At 41.1% G+C, this 21,379-nt stretch overlaps 2 protein-coding genes across 2 annotated transcripts in view; both read left to right on the top strand.

Annotated features, from left to right (window-relative positions):
- arhgef2b (rho/rac guanine nucleotide exchange factor (GEF) 2b) overlaps window positions 1–5,811 on the top strand; it is a 29,919-nt gene extending 24,108 nt beyond the window's left edge. The window contains exons 19-22 of the mRNA XM_084358235.1: window positions 630–680; window positions 784–1,074; window positions 3,067–3,223; window positions 3,348–5,811. Coding sequence (XP_084214361.1) covers window positions 630–680; window positions 784–1,074; window positions 3,067–3,223; window positions 3,348–3,397 — 549 coding nt within the window. The 3' untranslated portion in view covers window positions 3,398–5,811. The remainder of the gene's footprint in view (window positions 1–629; window positions 681–783; window positions 1,075–3,066; window positions 3,224–3,347) is intronic.
- A 10,077-nt stretch (window positions 5,812–15,888) lies between these two features.
- Window positions 15,889–20,806, top strand: LOC311260057 (plancitoxin-1-like; the record flags this gene model as incomplete). Its single annotated transcript, XM_084357570.1, has 6 exons — window positions 15,889–15,983; window positions 16,090–16,112; window positions 16,920–17,081; window positions 17,169–17,295; window positions 17,726–17,808; window positions 20,433–20,806. 6 exons carry the CDS (start codon window positions 15,889–15,891, stop codon window positions 20,804–20,806), a joined length of 864 nt encoding a protein of 287 aa, XP_084213696.1.
- Between the last annotated feature and the right edge of the window lie 573 nt (window positions 20,807–21,379).

The raw sequence follows: 21,379 nt of genomic DNA, 5'->3' as shown, positions 1-21,379 counted from the left end.
ACCTAATAAAGCAGCGCTTTATGCAAGACTTGATTGGCTGTGAGCTCTCCATCTATGCAGAGGGAAAGCAAAAATGATAAAAACAGGAAGTGATTTTCAGTCGAGATGCCCGGTCTCGTGCTTTTGCTGTCGATACTGTTGGCGATCAGCTGATACACGGCCAATACCGATTGTTTTTGGGTTTCTTATAGCAGCTGGTCAGTCTGACTGCTTTGTAGTGGATTGGGGTCTCCACCAGGGGGCAGTGTGACGTGTGAAATGTGTAGTACTTGTTCACCTTCAGGGCAGAAATGATTTCATTAGCTGGTTATTTTAAGTATTGAACAAATGATCAGATAACTGAGACTTGTTTTATTCTGCACCAGTTGTGTGAGCGTTTGTAAATGAATGTTTGGATGCATTTTTGTTTCAGTGGGTGGAATAACAGTAAAACAGTATTTAGAAAACCAACAGTGATTTTCAGTTTCATCAGAAGTTAAATCAATCAACCCTTTTTGTTATTGTGGAGCAGCATGTGGTGCATTGATGTTGTGGTGCAGATATGTTGCTGAAGCAGACATAAAAAACTGAAATTTAATTTGGAACTGAAATGAGCCGTGAGTACCAGCTGACACCTGTCGTCTCCACAGGAAGTCCGTCAGCGATTGGTCAATCTGAGCACTCAGCTTCACGCCCTGCAGGTACGACAACAGGACGTTTTTTACAGACTTATCATATAAATGATATTTGAGTTAGTAAATAAAGTGACACGTCTGCCTTCTTACTCTTTGACTCCGCCCCCAGGCTGCTGTGATTCGTCAGGACTCGATCCTGGAGCTGTTACTCAGAACATGTCCCACCCCATCACCTTCCCCTGGCTCCACCCCCTTGCCCCGCCTCAGTCGGTCGATGTCACGGGACACGGGGCTGGATGCTGGCGGGGAGGCAGTGCTGCTGCGACGACAGGTAGAGCTGCTCCAGGAGGAAGTGACGCGGCTGCGTCTGAGGGGGGAGGAGCCAACCAGAGAAGGGGTGGAGCCAGGCAGCAGGAAGACCAGTAATGGAGAGATCACTGATGTCATCAGGGAAGAAAAGGTGGGTCAGGTGTGATACCGAAGTGTGCCGAGTAATCCGGGATAAACTAAACCAGGGTAAAAAAAACTGGGATGAACTAAACCAGGATAAAGTAAACCAGGATAAAGTTAACCAGGATAAAAAAACTGGGATGAACTAAACCAGGATAAAGTAAACCAGGATAAAATAAGCCAGGCTAAGGTGTCTCTGTGAGGAGCAACAGGAAGTAAAAGATCCAGTGAACTGAATACGTCTGTTAGCATCAGACTGTACTGCCCAGGTGAGACTCAAGAAGTCATCTGTACCTGCTGTGATGTCATGATGAGACCCAATGCCAAACCAAGACCCTCCATCTTGATGTAGAGACCCTCCATCTTAATGTAGAGACCCTCCATCTTGATGTAGAGACCTTCCATCTTAATGTAGAGACCCTCCATCTTAATGTAGAGACCCTCCATCTTAATGAAGGAGACCCTCCATCTTAATGTAGAGACCCTCCATCTAAATGAAGGAGACCCTCCATCTTAATGTAGAGACCCTCCATCTTAATGTAGAGACCTTCCATCTTGATGTAGAGACCCTCCATCTTAATGTAGAGACCCTCCATCTTAATGAAGGAGACCCTCCATCTTAATGTAGAGACCTTCCATCTTGATGTAGAGACCCTCCATCTTAATGAAGGAGACCCTCCATCTTAATGTAGAGACCTTCCATCTTGATGTAGAGACCCTCCATCTTAATGTAGAGACCTTCCATCTTGATGTAGAGACCCTCCATCTTAATGTAGAGACCCTCCATCTTAATGAAGGAGACCCTCCATCTTAATGTAGAGACCTTCCATCTTGATGTAGAGACCCTCCATCTTAATGAAGGAGACCCTCCATCTTAATGTAGAGACCCTCCATCTAAATGAAGGAGACCCTCCATCTTAATGTAGAGACCCTCCATCTTAATGTAGAGACCTTCCATCTTGATGTAGAGACCCTCCATCTTAATGTAGAGACCCTCCATCTTAATGAAGGAGACCCTCCATCTTAATGTAGAGACCTTCCATCTTGATGTAGAGACCCTCCATCTTAATGAAGGAGACCCTCCATCTTAATGTAGAGACCTTCCATCTTGATGTAGAGACCCTCCATCTTAATGTAGAGACCTTCCATCTTGATGTAGAGACCCTCCATCTTAATGTAGAGACCCTCCATCTTAATGAAGGAGACCCTCCATCTTAATGTAGAGACCTTCCATCTTGATGTAGAGACCCTCCATCTTAATGTAGAGACCCTCCATCTTTATGTAGAGACCTTCCATCTTAATGTAGAGACCCTCCATCTTGATGTAGAGACCTTCCATCTTAATGTAGAGACCCTCCATCTTAATGAAGGAGACCCTCCATCTTAATGTAGAGACCTTCCATCTTAATGTAGAGACCTTCCATCTTAATGTAGAGACCCTCCATCTTGATGTAGAGACCTTCCATCTTAATGTAGAGACCCTCCATCTTAATGAAGGAGACCCTCCATCTTACCCTCCATCTTGATGTAGAGACCTTCCATCTTGATGTAGAGACCTTCCATCTTAATGTAGAGACCTTCCATCTTAATGTAGAGACCTTCCATCTTAATGTAGAGACCTTCCATCTTGACGTAGAGACCCTCCATCTTGATGTAGAGACCCTCCATCTTGATGTAGAGACCATCCACAGCTGTCAGTGTGATTCTGTCGGAGTGTGTCGGGACTGTTTGATCTGGGCCTTGATGATGTCACTGATGACTCAGATGGTGTTTGTAGTGAGGACTGTGTTGATGTTGATGATGTCACTGATGACTCAGATGGTGTTTGTAGTGAGGACTGTGTTGATGTTGATGATATCATATATAACCTTTAAATATACATTAACATAAAGGAACATGGTCACATGGATGTCTACAGGATTCTTGCTGTCCTGCCTGCTGTCTGTCCTGCATGTTTCACCGCCGGGGGAGTGATTAAGTATTCTGTGTTGTTTGTCAACAGGTGAGCAGGAGGCGTGGCAGCAGGGAACTAGAGTCCCGGCCCCTTGCCCCATTGGCCAGTCAGGATCCAGTTGACCAATTAGATGGCGTTCAGGAAGGAAACGAGGATGAGGAGGAGGAGGTGATGAGGATCTCTCCTCGCTCTGACAGCCCCAGAGGTCAGTTCACCTCATCAATAAATATTGCTAATGATCCATTTATTATTTCTGTGATGACATCATACATTTCAGTCACGTTCAGTAATGTTGTCACCATGGTAACCTCTGACCTCTGACCTCTCAGACCTGCAGGACATCCCAGAGGAGAGCGAGTGTGGAGCTGAACCCAGTTAACCTCACACCCTCACCTGCTGATGTCACTGTGATGTCACTGTCAGAGAGCTGGAGACGATGTCATTTCCTGTTTGATGTCAGCTGAAACATTTTCTGAATATTGTTGTCAGGTCAGAAACAGGAAGTATAACCATGTGACCTGTTTACATCATCACGTTAGCTGGAGCCCCACCCCATATGCTGGAGTGGGGGCGGACTTTGTGTTCAAGGGGCGGGGCTTAAATAGTTATATAGGACTTTTTATATGGCTGGGTAGAATTTCTCACCACACTACATTACCCAGAATGCCTTTAGACATCAACAGCTGCAGTCACTTCCTGCTGTGTATGTGTGTGTGTGTGTGTGTGTGTGTGTGTGTGTTCAGTTCAGTTCAGTTTAAAACCTGTATTTAACTTTAAACTAGTTTAACTTTAGAAACATGAGATTATTCAGACGTTAGTTCAAGTTTCTGTCGTGTGTGAAACCAAAAACAAATCCTCACATTTCAAAGTTTACAGAAATCTTTCTTTAAAATAAATTATGACTTCAGCCACGAAACAAGTAAACAATAACTCAGCAGAAAGTTTAGTGTGTGTCAACAATAAACAATAAAGTAACTGAAGACTTTACGGGGTTCGGGGGCAATACAGTGTCGAGTAGTAGCTCAGTGGTATTTTAAAGAAACAGGAAGCTGTCTGACTGAACCATGACATCACTGCTGTCTGTTAGCATGTAAGCGTGTTAGCATGTAGCTCAGTGATGTTTTAAAGAAACAGGAATCTGTCTGACTGAAACATGACATCACTAGTGTCTGTTAGCATGTTAGCATGTAACTCAGTGGTGTTTTAAAGAAACAGGAAGCTGTCTGACTGAAACATGACATCACTGCTGTCTGTTAGTGTGTTAGCATGTAGCTCAGTGATGTTTTAAAGAAACAGGAAGCTGTCTGACTGAAACAGGACATCACTGCTGTCTGTTAGCATGTTAGCGTGTTAGCATGTAGCTCAGTGATGTTTTAAAGAAACAGGAAGCTGTCTGACTGAAACATGACATCACTGCTGTCTGTTAGCATGTTTCTCCTCTACTTGTATAGAAGCTGAACGTACAGCGTGTTATTGGTTGGTTTAAACCAATCAGCTTGTTTGTGTATTTTTTTGTCGACTCTTTGTGATGTTATTTGAACCAAAACACTTCAATCTGCTGAGCAGAACTTTATCGACAGCCTGATGGACGACAGCTGCTGCTGCTCAGTGTGGACTTGTTATTTAATTATCAGAGCCGCTGAGGTAGAAGCTCTACAGATATGTGATATTTGTCATCGATGTGAAGACAAAACTAAGATTAAGATCACGTGATACAAAAACAATCTGATATCTAAACAAACACGTTGAAGAGGAGAAATAATTCACATGTTAAAGCTGCTGTTAGCGTTGTTTAGCTAACTGTAGTTTTGCAGTTAGCAGTCCCCTCCTCTCTGCGTCACTTCACGGCTCCTCAGCTCTCTTTGCCTCGTTCCTATTTTCAAGTGTTTGTCTTCTCTTGGCCTGTTCGGAGTGTCAGCCATCACTGGAAACACCAGAACTGGTAACGTTTCCTGTTGCTCCACTGCCGGCGTCGACACCAGAACATGAGGAGCCTCTCTGACAGGACCGCCTCTTAATGGAGTCCTCTGTCCTGATTGGATAAAGTGGGCAGGGATACCAGAACATTTCTTTTCTCCTTCACTGCATGAAGAGGAGAAGGGGACGTGTTACTGGCCAACACTCTGCAACAGTGATTACTGCTGGAACACACAATGTTTAACATTTATTACACTTACAGCAGCTTTACTGTATAAATTAATGACATCAGTCGTCACAAACTTCTAACTAATGATTTCAAATAAACTTCACGTCATGAAAGTCTTTCATTGACCACTTTTAATAAGATAGGAAGGTGTTTCATCATCAGAACTAACTTTAGTTTATTTTACTCTCTTTTAAATTAAATTTCATTTCATAAAATCTGAACGAAAACAAAATAAAGATGTTTGTTGTATCATGTGATCTTTACGATCTCTCGAACATTTTTCTTCGCAGACAAAAATGACTCGTTCATGAGTTTAACTGAACTTAAACCAGACTTGAACCAGTTTTCATCTTTTTTAAAATGACATTTTTTATTAACGACAGCTGAGAGCTTTACAGACTGATCCAGAGTCAGTTTGTTTAAACTGATCCAGAGTCAGTTTGTTTAAACTGATCTGGAGTCAGAAACGCAGCAGCTTCTTTTCTTCATGTATTTTTAGTGTCTGTATAAAGATTTGATCAGAAAACTGTAAATGATGTTTGTTGTTGTTGTTGTTGTTTGTGTGCTTGTTATGAATCTAATCAGCTGGACAAATTATTGCTGTTTTTATTTCTAAAGACTGAAATCATAAAAAAGCTTCATGTTTACATTCAGACTCGTCTCATTTATTTCATTTCTTTATTCAGAAGAATTTGTGACTGCTGACATGTTGATCAACGTGTTGATTAATATAAATATAAAACAGGATTATAAATGATATTCAGTGTCAGAGTCTAAAACAGGATTATAAATGATATTCAGTGTCAGAGTCTAAAACAGGATTATAAATGAACACAGTAACTTGAGGACTGTCATTTACATTTTACAGGTCAGAGAGCAGAAAACGCCCAAAACATGAGCTGATTAAAGATCCACATCTCTAAGTGTGACAGAGAACGTTATAATTTACATTAGTTATGAGTGAAGACAAAGAGCCGACAGAACAGTCTGACTTTGTTTTTATTATATTCCTTCAGATAATGCAGCTGCAGTCAGACCACATTTAAATAGAAACGGTTTCAAAATGTCATCTGTAGAAAGTCTGATGATCGTCTGAATGAAGACGACATGACTGGATCAGTGTTGCCTTCAGGTGCAGCGGGATGTCTTATATCTGTTGATGAGTGTTGCCTTCAGGTGCAGTGGGATGTTTTATACCTGTTGATGAGTGTTGCCTTCAGGTGCAGCGGGATGTTTTATAGCTGTTTATGAGTGTTGCCTTCAGGTGCAGCGGGATGTTTTATACCTGTTGATGAGTGTTGCCTTCAGGTGCAGTGGGATGTTTTATACCTGTTGATGAGTGTTGCCTTCAGGTGCAGCGGGATGTTTTATAGCTGTTTATGAGTGTTGCCTTCAGGTGCAGCGGGATGTTTTATACCTGTTGGTGAGTGTTGCCTTCAGGTGCAGCAGGAGGTTTTATACCTGTTGGTGAGTGTTGCCTTCAGGTGCAGCAGGATGTTTATACCTGTTGCTCACCCTTTAGTTTCCAGACTTCACATTAAGCTCATTAACTAACAAGATGTGAACGACGTGAACAAACCAACAATGATGGAAAGAAGCAGATGATTGGATGAATTACAGCAGCTGGTTCTTCTTGAGGCGACACGAAGAATCCAGAAAACATCTTTAATGTCATGATGAGTTTTATTGATAAGATATTAAAGTCTGTCTTCAGTCTGCAGGACGTTTCAGAGAAACAAGCTCACTGAGATCGTCGATCGATTCGGTCGAACACGTCGTCATTTAGTTTTAGTCAGATCAGCCGAAGAGTTTATTATTATCTGCCAGCTGGTAACAACCTCATCTGTCCACGACAACACCAGTAGAACTGGACCCACTGACACCAGCAGAACTAGACCCACAAACACCAGCAGAACTGGACCCACTGACACCAGTAGAACTAGTCCTACTGAGAACAACAGAACTAGACCCACAAACACCAGCAGAACTGGACCCACAGACACCAGCAGAACTGGACCCACAGACACCAGTAGAACTGGTCCAACTGACACCAGTACTCAGATCCAGTTTGACAGTTTGTTTCATATCTGAAGTGACTTCATGCAAAATGGCCGAGAGCCATTATTACAGATAATAAACTAAACGACAGCTGATCAGTTTATTCAAATACAGTCAGCTGTTATCTGAGAGGCAGCACACACACACACACACACACACACGCACGCACGCACGCACGCACACACACACACACACACACACACACACCATATAATGGGTGTGTATATAAGTGAGCGTCCCGTCAGGAGAAGATCAGTTTGTCTTCAGATCGACTGACGGTGAGTCTGCTTCTCTTTATGACTGAGTGATGAAGATGATGAAGATGATTCTGAGTGATGAAGATGACTGAGTGATGAAGATGACTGTGTGATGAAGATGAGAGTGATGAAGATGACTGTGTGATGAAGATGACTCTGAGTGATGAAGATGATTCTGAGTGATGAAGATGATTCTGAGTGATGAAGATGAGTGATGAAGATGACTGAGTGATGAAGATGAGAGTGATGAAGATGACTGTGTGATGAAGATGACTCTGAGTGATGAAGATGAGAGTGATGAAGATGACTGTGTGATGAAGATGACTCTGAGTGATGAAGATGAGACTGATGAAGATGACTGAGTGATGAAGATGACTGAGTGATGAAGATGATTCTGAGTGATGAAGATGATGAAGATGACTGAGTGATGAAGATGATTCTGAGTGATGAAGATGACTGAGTGATGAAGATGATTCTGAGTGATGAAGATGATGAAGATGACTGAGTGATGAAGATGATTCTGAGTGATGAAGATGACTGTGTGATGAAGATGATTCTGAGTGATGAAGATGACTGAGTGATGAAGATGACTGAGTGATGAAGATGATTCTGAGTGATGAAGATGATGAAGATGACTGAGTGATGAAGATGATTCTGAGTGATGAAGATGATGAAGATGACTGAGTGATGAAGATGACTGAGTGATGGAGATGACTGTGTGATGAAGATGACTGAGTGATGAAGATGACTGTGTGATGAAGATGATGAAGATGACTGTGTGATGAAGATGACTGAGTGATGAAGATGACTGTATGATGAAGATGATTCTGTGTGATGAAGATGACTGAGTGATGAAGTTGACTGAGTGATGAAGATGACTGAGTGATGAAGATGACTGTGATGAAGATGACTGAGTGATGAAGATGACTGAGTGATGAAGACGATTCTGAGTGATGAAGATGACTGAGTGATGAAGATGATTGAGTGATGAAGATGATTCTGAGTGATGAAGATGACTGTGTGATGAAGATGACTGAGTGATGAAGAAGACTGAGTGATGAAGAAGACTGAGTGATGAAGATGACTGTGTGATGAAGATGACTGTGTGATGAAGATGACTCTGAGTGATGAAGATGAGAGTGATGAAGATGACTGTGTGATGAAGATGACTCTGAGTGATGAAGATGAGACTGATGAAGATGATTCTGAGTGATGAAGATGATGAAGATGACTGAGTGATGAAGATGATTCTGAGTGATGAAGATGACTGTGTGATGAAGATGACTGAGTGATGAAGATGACTGTGTGATGAAGATGATGAAGATGACTGTGTGATGAAGATGACTGAGTGATGAAGATGACTGTATGATGAAGATGATTCTGTGTGATGAAGATGACTGAGTGATGAAGTTGACTGAGTGATGAAGATGACTGAGTGATGAAGATGACTGTGTGATGAAGATGATTCTGTGTGATGAAGATGACTGAGTGATGAAGATGATTCTGAGTGATGAAGATGACTGAGTGATGAAGATGACTGAGTGATGAAGATGATTCTGAGTGATGAAGATGATGAAGATGACTGTGTGATGAAGATGACTGAGTGATGAAGATGACTGTGTAATGAAGATGATTCTGAGTGATGAAGATGACTGAGTGATGAAGATGACTGAGTGATGAAGATGATTCTGAGTGATGAAGATGATGAAGATGACTGTGTGATGAAGATGACTGAGTGATGAAGATGACTGTGTAATGAAGATGATTCTGTGTGATGAAGATGACTGAGTGATGAAGATGACTCTGAGTGATGAAGATGACTGAGTGATGAAGATGATTCTGTGTGATGAAGATGACTGAGTGATGAAGATGATTCTGAGTGATGAAGGTGACTGAGTGATGAAGATGACTGTGTGATGAAGATGACCGAGTGATGAAGATGACTGAGTGATGAAGATGACAGTGATGAAGATGACTGAGTGATGAAGATGACAGTGATGAAGATGACTGAGTGATGAAGATGACTGTGTGATGAAGATGATTCTGTGTGATGACGATGATGAAGATGACTGAGTGATGAAGATGACAGTGATGAAGATGACTGAGTGATGAAGATGATTGAGTGATGAAGATGATTCTGAGTGATGAAGATGACTGAGTGATGAAGATGATAAAGATGACTGTGTGATGAAGATGACTGTGATGAAGATGACTGAGTGATGAAGATGACTGAGTGATGAAGATGATTCTGAGTGATGAAGATGACTGAGTGATGAAGATGATGAAGATGATTGAGTGATGAAGATGATTCTGAGTGATGAAGATGACTGAGTGATGAAGAAGACTGAGTGATGAAGATGACTGTGTGATGAAGATGACTGTGTGATGAAGATGACTCTGAGTGATGAAGATGAGAGTGATGAAGATGACTGTGTGATGAAGATGACTCTGAGTGATGAAGATGAGACTGATGAAGATGATTCTGAGTGATGAAGATGATGAAGATGACTGAGTGATGAAGATGATTCTGAGTGATGAAGATGACTGTGTGATGAAGATGACTGAGTGATGAAGATGACTGTGTGATGAAGATGATGAAGATGACTGTGTGATGAAGATGACTGAGTGATGAAGATGACTGTATGATGAAGATGATTCTGTGTGATGAAGATGACTGAGTGATGAAGTTGACTGAGTGATGAAGATGACTGAGTGATGAAGATGACTGTGTGATGAAGATGATTCTGTGTGATGAAGATGACTGAGTGATGAAGATGATTCTGAGTGATGAAGATGACTGAGTGATGAAGATGACTGAGTGATGAAGATGATTCTGAGTGATGAAGATGATGAAGATGACTGTGTGATGAAGATGACTGAGTGATGAAGATGACTGTGTAATGAAGATGATTCTGAGTGATGAAGATGACTGAGTGATGAAGATGACTGAGTGATGAAGATGATTCTGAGTGATGAAGATGATGAAGATGACTGTGTGATGAAGATGACTGAGTGATGAAGATGACTGTGTAATGAAGATGATTCTGTGTGATGAAGATGACTGAGTGATGAAGATGACTCTGAGTGATGAAGATGACTGAGTGATGAAGATGATTCTGTGTGATGAAGATGACTGAGTGATGAAGATGATTCTGAGTGATGAAGGTGACTGAGTGATGAAGATGACTGTGTGATGAAGATGACCGAGTGATGAAGATGACTGAGTGATGAAGATGACAGTGATGAAGATGACTGAGTGATGAAGATGACAGTGATGAAGATGACTGAGTGATGAAGATGACTGTGTGATGAAGATGATTCTGTGTGATGACGATGATGAAGATGACTGAGTGATGAAGATGACAGTGATGAAGATGACTGAGTGATGAAGATGATTGAGTGATGAAGATGATTCTGAGTGATGAAGATGACTGAGTGATGAAGATGATAAAGATGACTGTGTGATGAAGATGACTGTGATGAAGATGACTGAGTGATGAAGATGACTGAGTGATGAAGATGATTCTGAGTGATGAAGATGACTGAGTGATGAAGATGATTGAGTGATGAAGATGATTCTGAGTGATGAAGAAGACTGAGTGATGAAGATGACTGTGTGATGAAGATGACTGTGTGATGAAGATGACTCTGAGTGATGAAGATGAGAGTGATGAAGATGACTGTGTGATGAAGATGACTCTGAGTGATGAAGATGAGACTGATGAAGATGATTCTGAGTGATGAAGATGATGAAGATGACTGAGTGATGAAGATGATTCTGAGTGATGAAGATGACTGTGTGATGAAGATGACTGAGTGATGAAGATGACTGTGTGATGAAGATGATGAAGATGACTGTGTGATGAAGATGACTGAGTGATGAAGATGACTGTATGATGAAGATGATTCTGTGTGATGAAGATGACTGAGTGATGAAGTTGACTGAGTGATGAAGATGACTGAGTGATGAAGATGACTGTGTGATGAAGATGATTCTGTGTGATGAAGATGACTGAGTGATGAAGATGATTCTGAGTGATGAAGATGACTGAGTGATGAAGATGACTGAGTGATGAAGTTGACTGAGTGATGAAGATGATTCTGTGTGATGACTGAGTGATGAAGATGACTGAGTGATGAAGAAGACTGAGTGATGAAGATGACTGAGTGATGAAGATGATTCTGTGTGATGAAGATGACTGAGTGATGAAGATGACTGAGTGATGAAGAAGACTGAGTGATGAAGATGACTGTGTGATGAAGATGACTGAGTGATGAAGATGACTGTGTGATGAAGATGATGAAGATGACTGTGTGATGAAGATGACTGAGTGATGAAGATGACTGTATGATGAAGATGATTCTGTGTGATGAAGATGACTGAGTGATGAAGATGACTGAGTGATGAAGTTGACTGAGTGATGAAGATGATTCTGAGTGATGAAGATGATGAAGATGACTGTGTGATGAAGATGACTGAGTGATGAAGATGACTGTGTAATGAAGATGATTCTGTGTGATGAAGATGACTGAGTGATGAAGATGACTCTGAGTGATGAAGATGACTGAGTGATGAAGATGATTCTGTGTGATGAAGATGACTGAGTGATGAAGATGATTCTGAGTGATGAAGGTGACTGAGTGATGAAGATGACTGTGTGATGAAGATGACCGAGTGATGAAGATGACTGAGTGATGAAGATGACAGTGATGAAGATGACTGAGTGATGAAGATGACAGTGATGAAGATGACTGAGTGATGAAGATGACTGTGTGATGAAGATGATTCTGTGTGATGACGATGATGAAGATGACTGAGTGATGAAGATGACAGTGATGAAGATGACTGAGTGATGAAGATGATTGAGTGATGAAGATGATTCTGAGTGATGAAGATGACTGAGTGATGAAGATGATAAAGATGACTGTGTGATGAAGATGATTGAGTGATGAAGATGATTCTGAGTGATGAAGATGACTGAGTGATGAAGACGATTGAGTGATGAAGATGATTCTGAGTGATGAAGATGACTGAGTGATGAAGATGACAGTGATGAAGATGACAGTGATGAAGATGACTGAGTGATGAAGATGACTGAGTGATGAAGATGATAAAGATGACTCTGTGTGATGAAGATGACTCTGTGTGATGAAGATGACTGAGTGATGAAGATGATTCTGTGTGATGAAGATGACTGAGTGATGAAGAAGACTGAGTGATGAAGATGACTGAGTGATGAAGATGATAAAGATGACTGTGTGATGAAGATGACTCTGTGTGATGAAGATGACTGAGTGATGAAGAAGACTGAGTGATGAAGATGACTGTGTGATGAAGATGATTCTGTGTGATGAAGATGACTGTGTGATGAAGATGATTCTGTGTGATGAAGATGACTGAGTGATGAAGATGACTGTGATGAAGATGACTGAGTGATGAAGATGACTGAGTGATGAAGATGATTCTGAGTGATGAAGATGACTGAGTGATGAAGATGATTGAGTGATGAAGATGATTCTGAGTGATGAAGATGACTGTGTGATGAAGATGACCGAGTGATGAAGATGACTGAGTGATGAAGATGATGAAGATGATTGAGTGATGAAGATGATTCTGAGTGATGAAGATGATTCTGTGTGATGAAGATGACTGAGTGATGGTGAAGACTGAGTGATGAAGAAGACTGTGATGAAGATGACTGTGTGATGAAGATGACTCTGAGTGATGAAGATGAGAGTGATGAAGATGACTGTGTGATGAAGATGACTCTGAGTGATGAAGATGAGACTGATGAAGATGATTCTGAGTGATGAAGATGATGAAGATGACTGAGTGATGAAGATGATTCTGAGTGATGAAGCTGACTGAGTGATGAAGATGATTCTGAGTGATGAAGATGATGAAGATGACTGTGTGATGAAGATGACTGAGTGATGAAGATGACTGTGTAATGAAGATGATGAAGATGACTGTGTGATGAAGATGACTGAGTGATGAAGATGACTGTATGATGAAGATGATTCTGTGTGATGAAGATGACTGAGTGATGAAGTTGACTGAGTGATGAAGATGACTCTGAGTGATGAAGAAGACTGAGTGATGAAGATGACTGTGTGATGAAGATGACTGAGTGATGAAGATGACTGTGTGATGAAGATGATGAAGATGACTGTGTGATGAAGATGACTGAGTGATGAAGATGACTGAGTGATGAAGATGACTGTGTGATGAAGATGATGAAGATGACTGAGTGATGAAGATGACTGAGTGATGAAGATGACTGTGTGATGAAGATGACTGTATGATGAAGATGATTCTGTGTGATGAAGATGACTGAGTGATGAAGATGACTGTGTGATGAAGATGACTGAGTGATGAAGAAGACTGAGTGATGAAGATGACCGAGTGATGAAGATGACTGAGTGATGAAGATGATGAAGATGATTGAGTGATGAAGATGATTCTGAGTGATGAAGATGATTCTGTGTGATGAAGATGACTGAGTGATGGTGAAGACTGAGTGATGAAGAAGACTGTGATGAAGATGACTGTGTGATGAAGATGACTCTGAGTGATGAAGATGAGAGTGATGAAGATGACTGTGTGATGAAGATGACTCTGAGTGATGAAGATGAGACTGATGAAGATGATTCTGAGTGATGAAGATGATGAAGATGACTGAGTGATGAAGATGATTCTGAGTGATGAAGCTGACTGAGTGATGAAGATGATTCTGAGTGATGAAGATGATGAAGATGACTGTGTGATGAAGATGACTGAGTGATGAAGATGACTGTGTAATGAAGATGATGAAGATGACTGTGTGATGAAGATGACTGAGTGATGAAGATGACTGTATGATGAAGATGATTCTGTGTGATGAAGATGACTGAGTGATGAAGTTGACTGAGTGATGAAGATGACTCTGAGTGATGAAGATGACTGAGTGATGAAGATGACTGAGTGATGAAGAAGACTGAGTGATGAAGATGACTGTGTGATGAAGATGACTGAGTGATGAAGATGACTGTGTGATGAAGATGATGAAGATGACTGTGTGATGAAGATGACTGAGTGATGAAGATGACTGTGTGATGAAGATGATGAAGATGACTGAGTGATGAAGATGACTGAGTGATGAAGATGACTGTGTGATGAAGATGACTGTATGATGAAGATGATTCTGTGTGATGAAGATGACTGAGTGATGAAGATGACTGTGTGATGAAGATGACTGAGTGATGAAGAAGACTGAGTGATGAAGATGACTGTATGATGAAGATGATTCTGTGTGATGAAGATGACTGAGTGATGAAGAAGACTGAGTGATGAAGATGACTGAGTGATGAAGAAGACTGAGTGATGAAGATGACTGTATGATGAAGATGATTCTGTGTGATGAAGATGACTGAGTGATGAAGATGACTGAGTGATGAAGATGACTGTGTGATGAAGATGACTGAGTGATGAAGATGACTGAGTGATGAAGAAGACTGAGTGATGAAGATGACTGTGTGATGAAGATGACTGAGTGATGAAGATGACTGTGTGATGAAGATGATTCTGTGTGATGAAGATGACTGAGTGATGGAGATGACTGAGTGATGAAGTTGACTGAGTGATGAAGATGATTCTGTGTGATGAAGATGACTGAGTGATGAAGAAGACTGAGTGATGAAGATGACTGAGTGATGAAGATGATTCTGTGTGATGAAGATGACTGAGTGATGAAGATGACTGAGTGATGAAGAAGACTGAGTGATGAAGATGACTGTGTGATGAAGATGACTGAGTGATGAAGATGACTGTGTGATGAAGATGATGAAGATGACTGTGTGATGAAGATGACTGAGTGATGAAGATGACTGTATGATGAAGATGATTCTGTGTGATGAAGATGACTGAGTGATGAAGATGACTGAGTGATGAAGTTGACTGAGTGATGAAGATGACTCTGAGTGATGAAGATGACTGAGTGATGAAGATGATTCTGTGTGATGAAGATGATTCTGAGTGATGAAGATGATTCTGAGTGATGAAGATGATACTGTGTGATGAAGATGATTCTGAGTGATGAAGATGATACTGTGTGATGAAGATGATTCTGAGTGATGAAGATGACTGTGTGATGAAGATGATTCTGAGTGATGAAGATGATACTGTGTGATGAAGATGATTCTGAGTGATGAAGATGAATCTGAGTGATGAAGATGACTGTGTGATGAAGATGATACTGTGTGATGAAGATGACTGAGTGATGAAGATGATACTGTGTGATGAAGATGATTCTGTGTGATGAAGATGATACTGTGTGATGAAGATGATACTGTGTGATGAAGATGACTGTGTGATGAAGATGACTGAGTGATGAAGATGATGAAGATGAACTGTCCTGTGTTTCAGGAGTCATGTGGAAGCTCGTCCTGTCCGTCGCTCTGCTCTGCTGTGGATCAGAAGCAGCTGGGATCAGCTGCAAAGATGAAGGTGGTAAAGATGTGGACTGGTGAGACGACGTTCAGACCTTCTGCAGGTTCCTTGTGGTCCACTTACAGTCTCACAGTCTTCTGACCTGCACTGACTGAGTTTCTTCTCTCCACTGATTCTAACAGGTACATTTTGTACAAGCTGCCTCGTAAGACGAGCGCTGGAAAGGGAACCGGTTTTGAATGTGTCTACATTGTTTCAGCTGGAGACTCTAACCCTAACCCTAACCCTAAACTTAACCTGTGCACGAAGCTCATCAACCATCAAGATGGTTTTCTGGCTAAAACTCTGGCACCGTACTTCAGTCCGGTAAGAGTACTTTTCTGATCTGTTTGATTTGGCATTAAATCCTCACATTGACCCGTAGGATGTTCTGGAGCTGATGATGAGGTCTCTCTGAAACATGTAAATCACTATCACACCTGTTCACCACTAAACTAAGGTGACTTTACTGCACAACTCACTCTCTCTAACACCACATCAGTAAGTCAACTCAGTTTTATTTATAAAGCACCAGTTCATTACCAAAGTTATCTCATGAGCAGGTCTAGACCAGTCAGGAGAGTCTGTATTAACACAAGTCTTTGTGTCCGTCTCCCTCTCTGTGCTATGTAGACACCAGGTAATATAGATATTGGATATATTGCCTACAATGATCAACCTCCTGAAAAATCATCTGTAAAGAGTGGCAGTGGCCACAGCAAAGGTTGGTGGAAATAACTTCTTCATCATTAACTCATGTGAAAACAGGCAGATTTTACCTTCATGTCTTTAGTGAAAAGAAACAAACAGACTGTGGTCAAACAACTGTACTGTAGCTCAGTTACTGTTGAAGAGGACACTCGCTCTGTTGTTCAGCTGCTGGCATTAGCTTATGTTTGTAGACTAACAGTAAAGTCGGTCAGTCCCTCCAAATGAAACTAGCTAAAGCTAACTTGATGCTGATGTTCCCAAGGTTTCGTCATGATGGATGAGACATCTGGAATCTGGCTCTTACACAGCACACCAAAATTTCCCTACACAAGAGAAAGCAACAGTTTCTTCCCTGACACTGGAAAATCATATGGCCAGACATTCATCTGCGTAACATTCGACTATGATAAGTTCGAATACATAGGTAATGTAGCAGGTTAAGTCTTTATCCTGTATTTACATCACGTTCAAAGTCTTCACAGTTTGAGCAGAAATGTTTTTCTGTTTTCAGGTGAACACCTTCAGTATATCAAAGCTCCCATTTTCGACCATCACATCCCAGCAGGCTTTCATCAATCGCTCCATGATGCTGCAAATGGAGTCAGACAGGACCCAAACAACCTGCAACTCTTCAAACCGTTAAAATCAAAACATAATAATAATTTTAAATGCTTTGTGTCAAAAACATCAGATGATGTAAAAGGTGAGATTTGTGCATATTTAATACATAAAGAAAAAACAGTCCCATCCTTGCATGTTGTAACTGTACTACACATTACTAGTCGTGCATTACTTTACTGATTTAGTCCCTGTACAAAGGGATACTTTACTTGTTACATTACTTTTGTGTTACTTATCGAATAAATGATAATATCTGTGTAATTCAGCAGTAATCACTGTTTCAGAGTGTTTGGCCAATAACACGTCTCCTCCTCGTCACAAACTAAAAGAGAAAAGAGATGTTCTGGTATCCCTGCCCACCTTATCCAATCAGGACAGAGGACTCCATAAAGAGGCGGTCCTGTCAGAGAGGCTCCTCCAGGTTGCTGTCTGGTGATTGTGGCTGAGCGTTCATCATGGATCTATTATAAGACCTGGATATGGCGCTGCCTCTCAGCAGACTTGCCGATTTTTTCCAGTGGCCACTCGTGGTATTGCACCAAAAAAATCCCATGGGGAATACTTTACCTAAACTTCTGCATGTATTTCAGATGCTCCGAGTCCTGCTCCCTAAAAAAGTGATCAAAGAATTGAACGGTCGATTAAGTGCATTTATATGGAACAGAAAAAGACCCCGTATGAGCTTAGCCAGACTTATGAAGCCTAAAGAAAAAGGCGGCCTGTCAGTCCCTAACATTAGGTCGTACCAGCTGGCCTCACAGCTGCGTTACATTGCTGACTGGATCAAAAATGATAGTGAATCTACATGGTTGGACTTAGAGTCCTCACAGGTTGGTTATCCCTTGTATGGTCTCTTGTTTGCATCCGAACAAAAAAAGATAAAACATTTTATTGGTGACAATATGATTATAAATGCAACTATCAAGGCCTGGAAGGATATAAAGAAACTGGAGGGTCTTGAGGGACAGCTATCTTCCCTTTCACCGATATATGCGTGCACTCCCAAGCGCGGTCGTGCTGTGTCTCGGGAGCGAGGATGCCTGTTGGCTGAATGACAGCTCTGAACGGGGCTAAACGTGGTCGGAAAAGTGAATTTAATGACTCCAGGGTGAGTCTTTTTCGAGATAGAGTTGTGATACAAGTTTGATATTTTAATGACATGTATTTTAAATGCAGTTCTAAAGGTATTTTGGCGTTAAATCACCCGCTTAATGACCACATTTTCACTTACTGCCAGTGCCACTGCTGTGTAAAAGTCGAAAAGTTATTTACCATGCATGTGATAGTGTCAGTGATGTGTGTCACCAGGGTCTGATGACTGATGTTCAATATCCTTTCCATTCTGTCATAATGACCTTTTAATACGGTTTGAACCGTCTCAGTCTGACGGCCTGGAATTATGCAGTCTGCAGCAGAGCATACTGATGATGATGCAAGTATAAACTACAACGCAATAAATAATAAAGATGAATAAAATAGAAAAATATAAGATAAAATGAATTAAGAAATGCACATTTTACTTACGTAATGTCAAAGCATTCTCTATTTAAAGAAAGTAGAAACAACAGTCAACATGCAGTCACATGTTATACTCTCACTTGGCTCTTACAAACTATTTTTCTCAGTTTTGCAGACTGTGATCACAAATTAAACAATTTTTTACTTGGGACAGATTTGTTTGAGCCTTGGAAATATTTTACAATTATTTTTTATACATATATGCACAATCAACTTAATGCACATGAATAATGGCACTTGCACTTCGGTAGAGATATTTGTACTTTATTGGATTCGCACACAACATTGTTTACACATCACACCAGCTCCGCCTGAAAAGGAGATATATGGAGTTATAATTGTTGCAAAACTATTTGCAAATGCGTATCTCAATCTGTGTGTGTGTAGTCAGATCTGTGTGTGCGTGCTTTATCATTTGTGTGTGTGTAGTCAGATCTGTGTGTGCGTGTTCAGATCTGTGTGTGTGTAAAAAAATCTGTATGTCTGTATTCTGTATTCTGTAAATGCGTACATAGATCTGTAAATGTCTGTCATCAGTTACAACTCAGGCAGGAGCTCTCGATTGGCTGTCTTTTTACGTGTGACTTTTGCTACACTTCTGCCGTGGCAGATCTGCAAATGCGTGCAAGGCTGAGCTCAGGGCAAAGGAAAAGTGATTTGCTCGTTCTCATTGCCCCAGGGCATGATGCGGGGTGACCCAACTGCGCATTCTCTATGGGCCCCATAACGCGGAAGTAAACCTGGAAGTCAGAAACTTTTTCGGCGTATGCGCCAGGCGAGCAACTCCATTGAAATCAACGGCCACCATTTTCTGGTCCGGTATCCAGATAATATAATACATCCATGGTGTTCATGTGGTGACGTGGAGAAGAGGGAGGGGACTGCTAACTGCAAAACAGACAGGAAATTAGCTAAAACAACGACAATGCTGCTGTTGTACGATCTGAGTGGCTGTTGCTTCCAACATTATTCAGCCTTTCAAACAAGCCAAAGTTCCAGAACATATTTAGAAGCTGGTCCTGGTCCTGGTTCTGTTCCTGGTGGCCTGAGGCCTTCAGTCTGCTTGGCTTCTCTTTATCTGACCCTGGAACTGAAAAAGAAAGGCTGCATGCAATTATTATCAGGACACTGGAATTTCTCTCACTCTCTCTCTCTTCTTAAGTACTGGATAATACCAAAAAATAATCAGGGTCAACAGTGAAAGAGTGAAAAAAACATGTGTACAAAGGCACGTGCATGCAGCAGCGCCCCCTGTGGTCACACTTTACAGTGACCACTGAATGTGTTGTAGCATAATAAAGGGTGAAGAGCTGAAACCAACACTGAGCTCAGCTGATAACAGCACAAAGGGTGTTTCACCATCCATATGAGTTTATATGCTTATAATCATAATCCAACCACAAACTAACCACTGACTTACCTGTGTGTATGCAGTATGTAACATGCAGGTGTGTTTGCATCGTCTCTGTGTAAGAGTGCTCAAACACACTTCTCAGGTGTCTCTTCATGAGGTATGTTGACGTCTCCCTGATGTTAATTTTCAGGCGTCAGCAGGTTAAAACTTCTTCACTCACTGGAGCTCAGATCACTGACTGTTGTCTGATGGCTTTATGTGTTTTTGTTCTGTTTCCTGCAGATGGAGATCTGTATGTCACTATTGCAGACACCATCCACAGTGATGTACAAGCTCAGACCTGGGGTCGTCAAGCTGGAAGATCTGATCCCTACAAAACACCCGGGGGAAATGATGTCACCAATGTGGAGTGTATCAGCATTGACAACAATAGAGAATGGAAACCTGCCCATGATCATTCCAAGTGGTGTGTGTCCAACTCTGGAGATTGGACCTGTATTGCTGACTCAAATAGAGCAGTATCCCAGTTTGAAAGACCAGGGGGGGCGCTGTGCATTGAACACAAGGGAGTGACAGACATATTCAAGCGTTTCATTAAGAAAAACAAAGATGATTGTTCTAATGGGCCCACACCTCCTAAAAGGTCAAAACCCTAAACGTCATACTAAAATCATTCTGACCTTATTATCCTGTAACTCCTGATTGTTCTTTCTGTTTTTTTCTTTGACCAACTTTAAAAAGTTCTGATTAAGTAAATCATCCGTTTGTGAGTTTCTGATGAATCATGCTGAACATGAATCTGCTAACGAGGTGTAAACTAACAAACTCAGCAGAAACATTTGTGTAAAATGTCCAAATTATTAAAACATCATCAAACATTTGTTTATTTAAAGTTTATTTAAGTCTTTTTATGAGTGTGACAGGATGTGATGATGAAATGTGAAGCTGTCTTTAAAAAACATTGTAACTGATGAATCAGTTCTGAAGATGTATGTAATATGAATTTTATTGATGAGAAGTAAGAATGGATCAGAACCAGTCTGTTAGAGGAAAACTAAGAGCTGATGTGTTTGTCTTCATATTCCACTGTGAGATGATCACATGTCAACCAATCAATAATCAATCACATTAAAGGTCAGTGAACTGAACCGACATTCGTCTGTCTCCTTTTGATTCCCAGTAACACCAGCATCAAGTGTAAACTGGTTTTATAACTGGTCCACCATCAG

Source organism: Pagrus pagrus (genome assembly GCF_965226575.1).
Source record: "Pagrus pagrus genome assembly, chromosome: 7".
NCBI lineage: Eukaryota > Metazoa > Chordata > Actinopteri > Spariformes > Sparidae > Pagrus > Pagrus pagrus.
The sequence above is the reverse complement of the archived record's forward strand: the minus strand, read 5'-3'. Positions and strand labels throughout refer to the sequence as shown.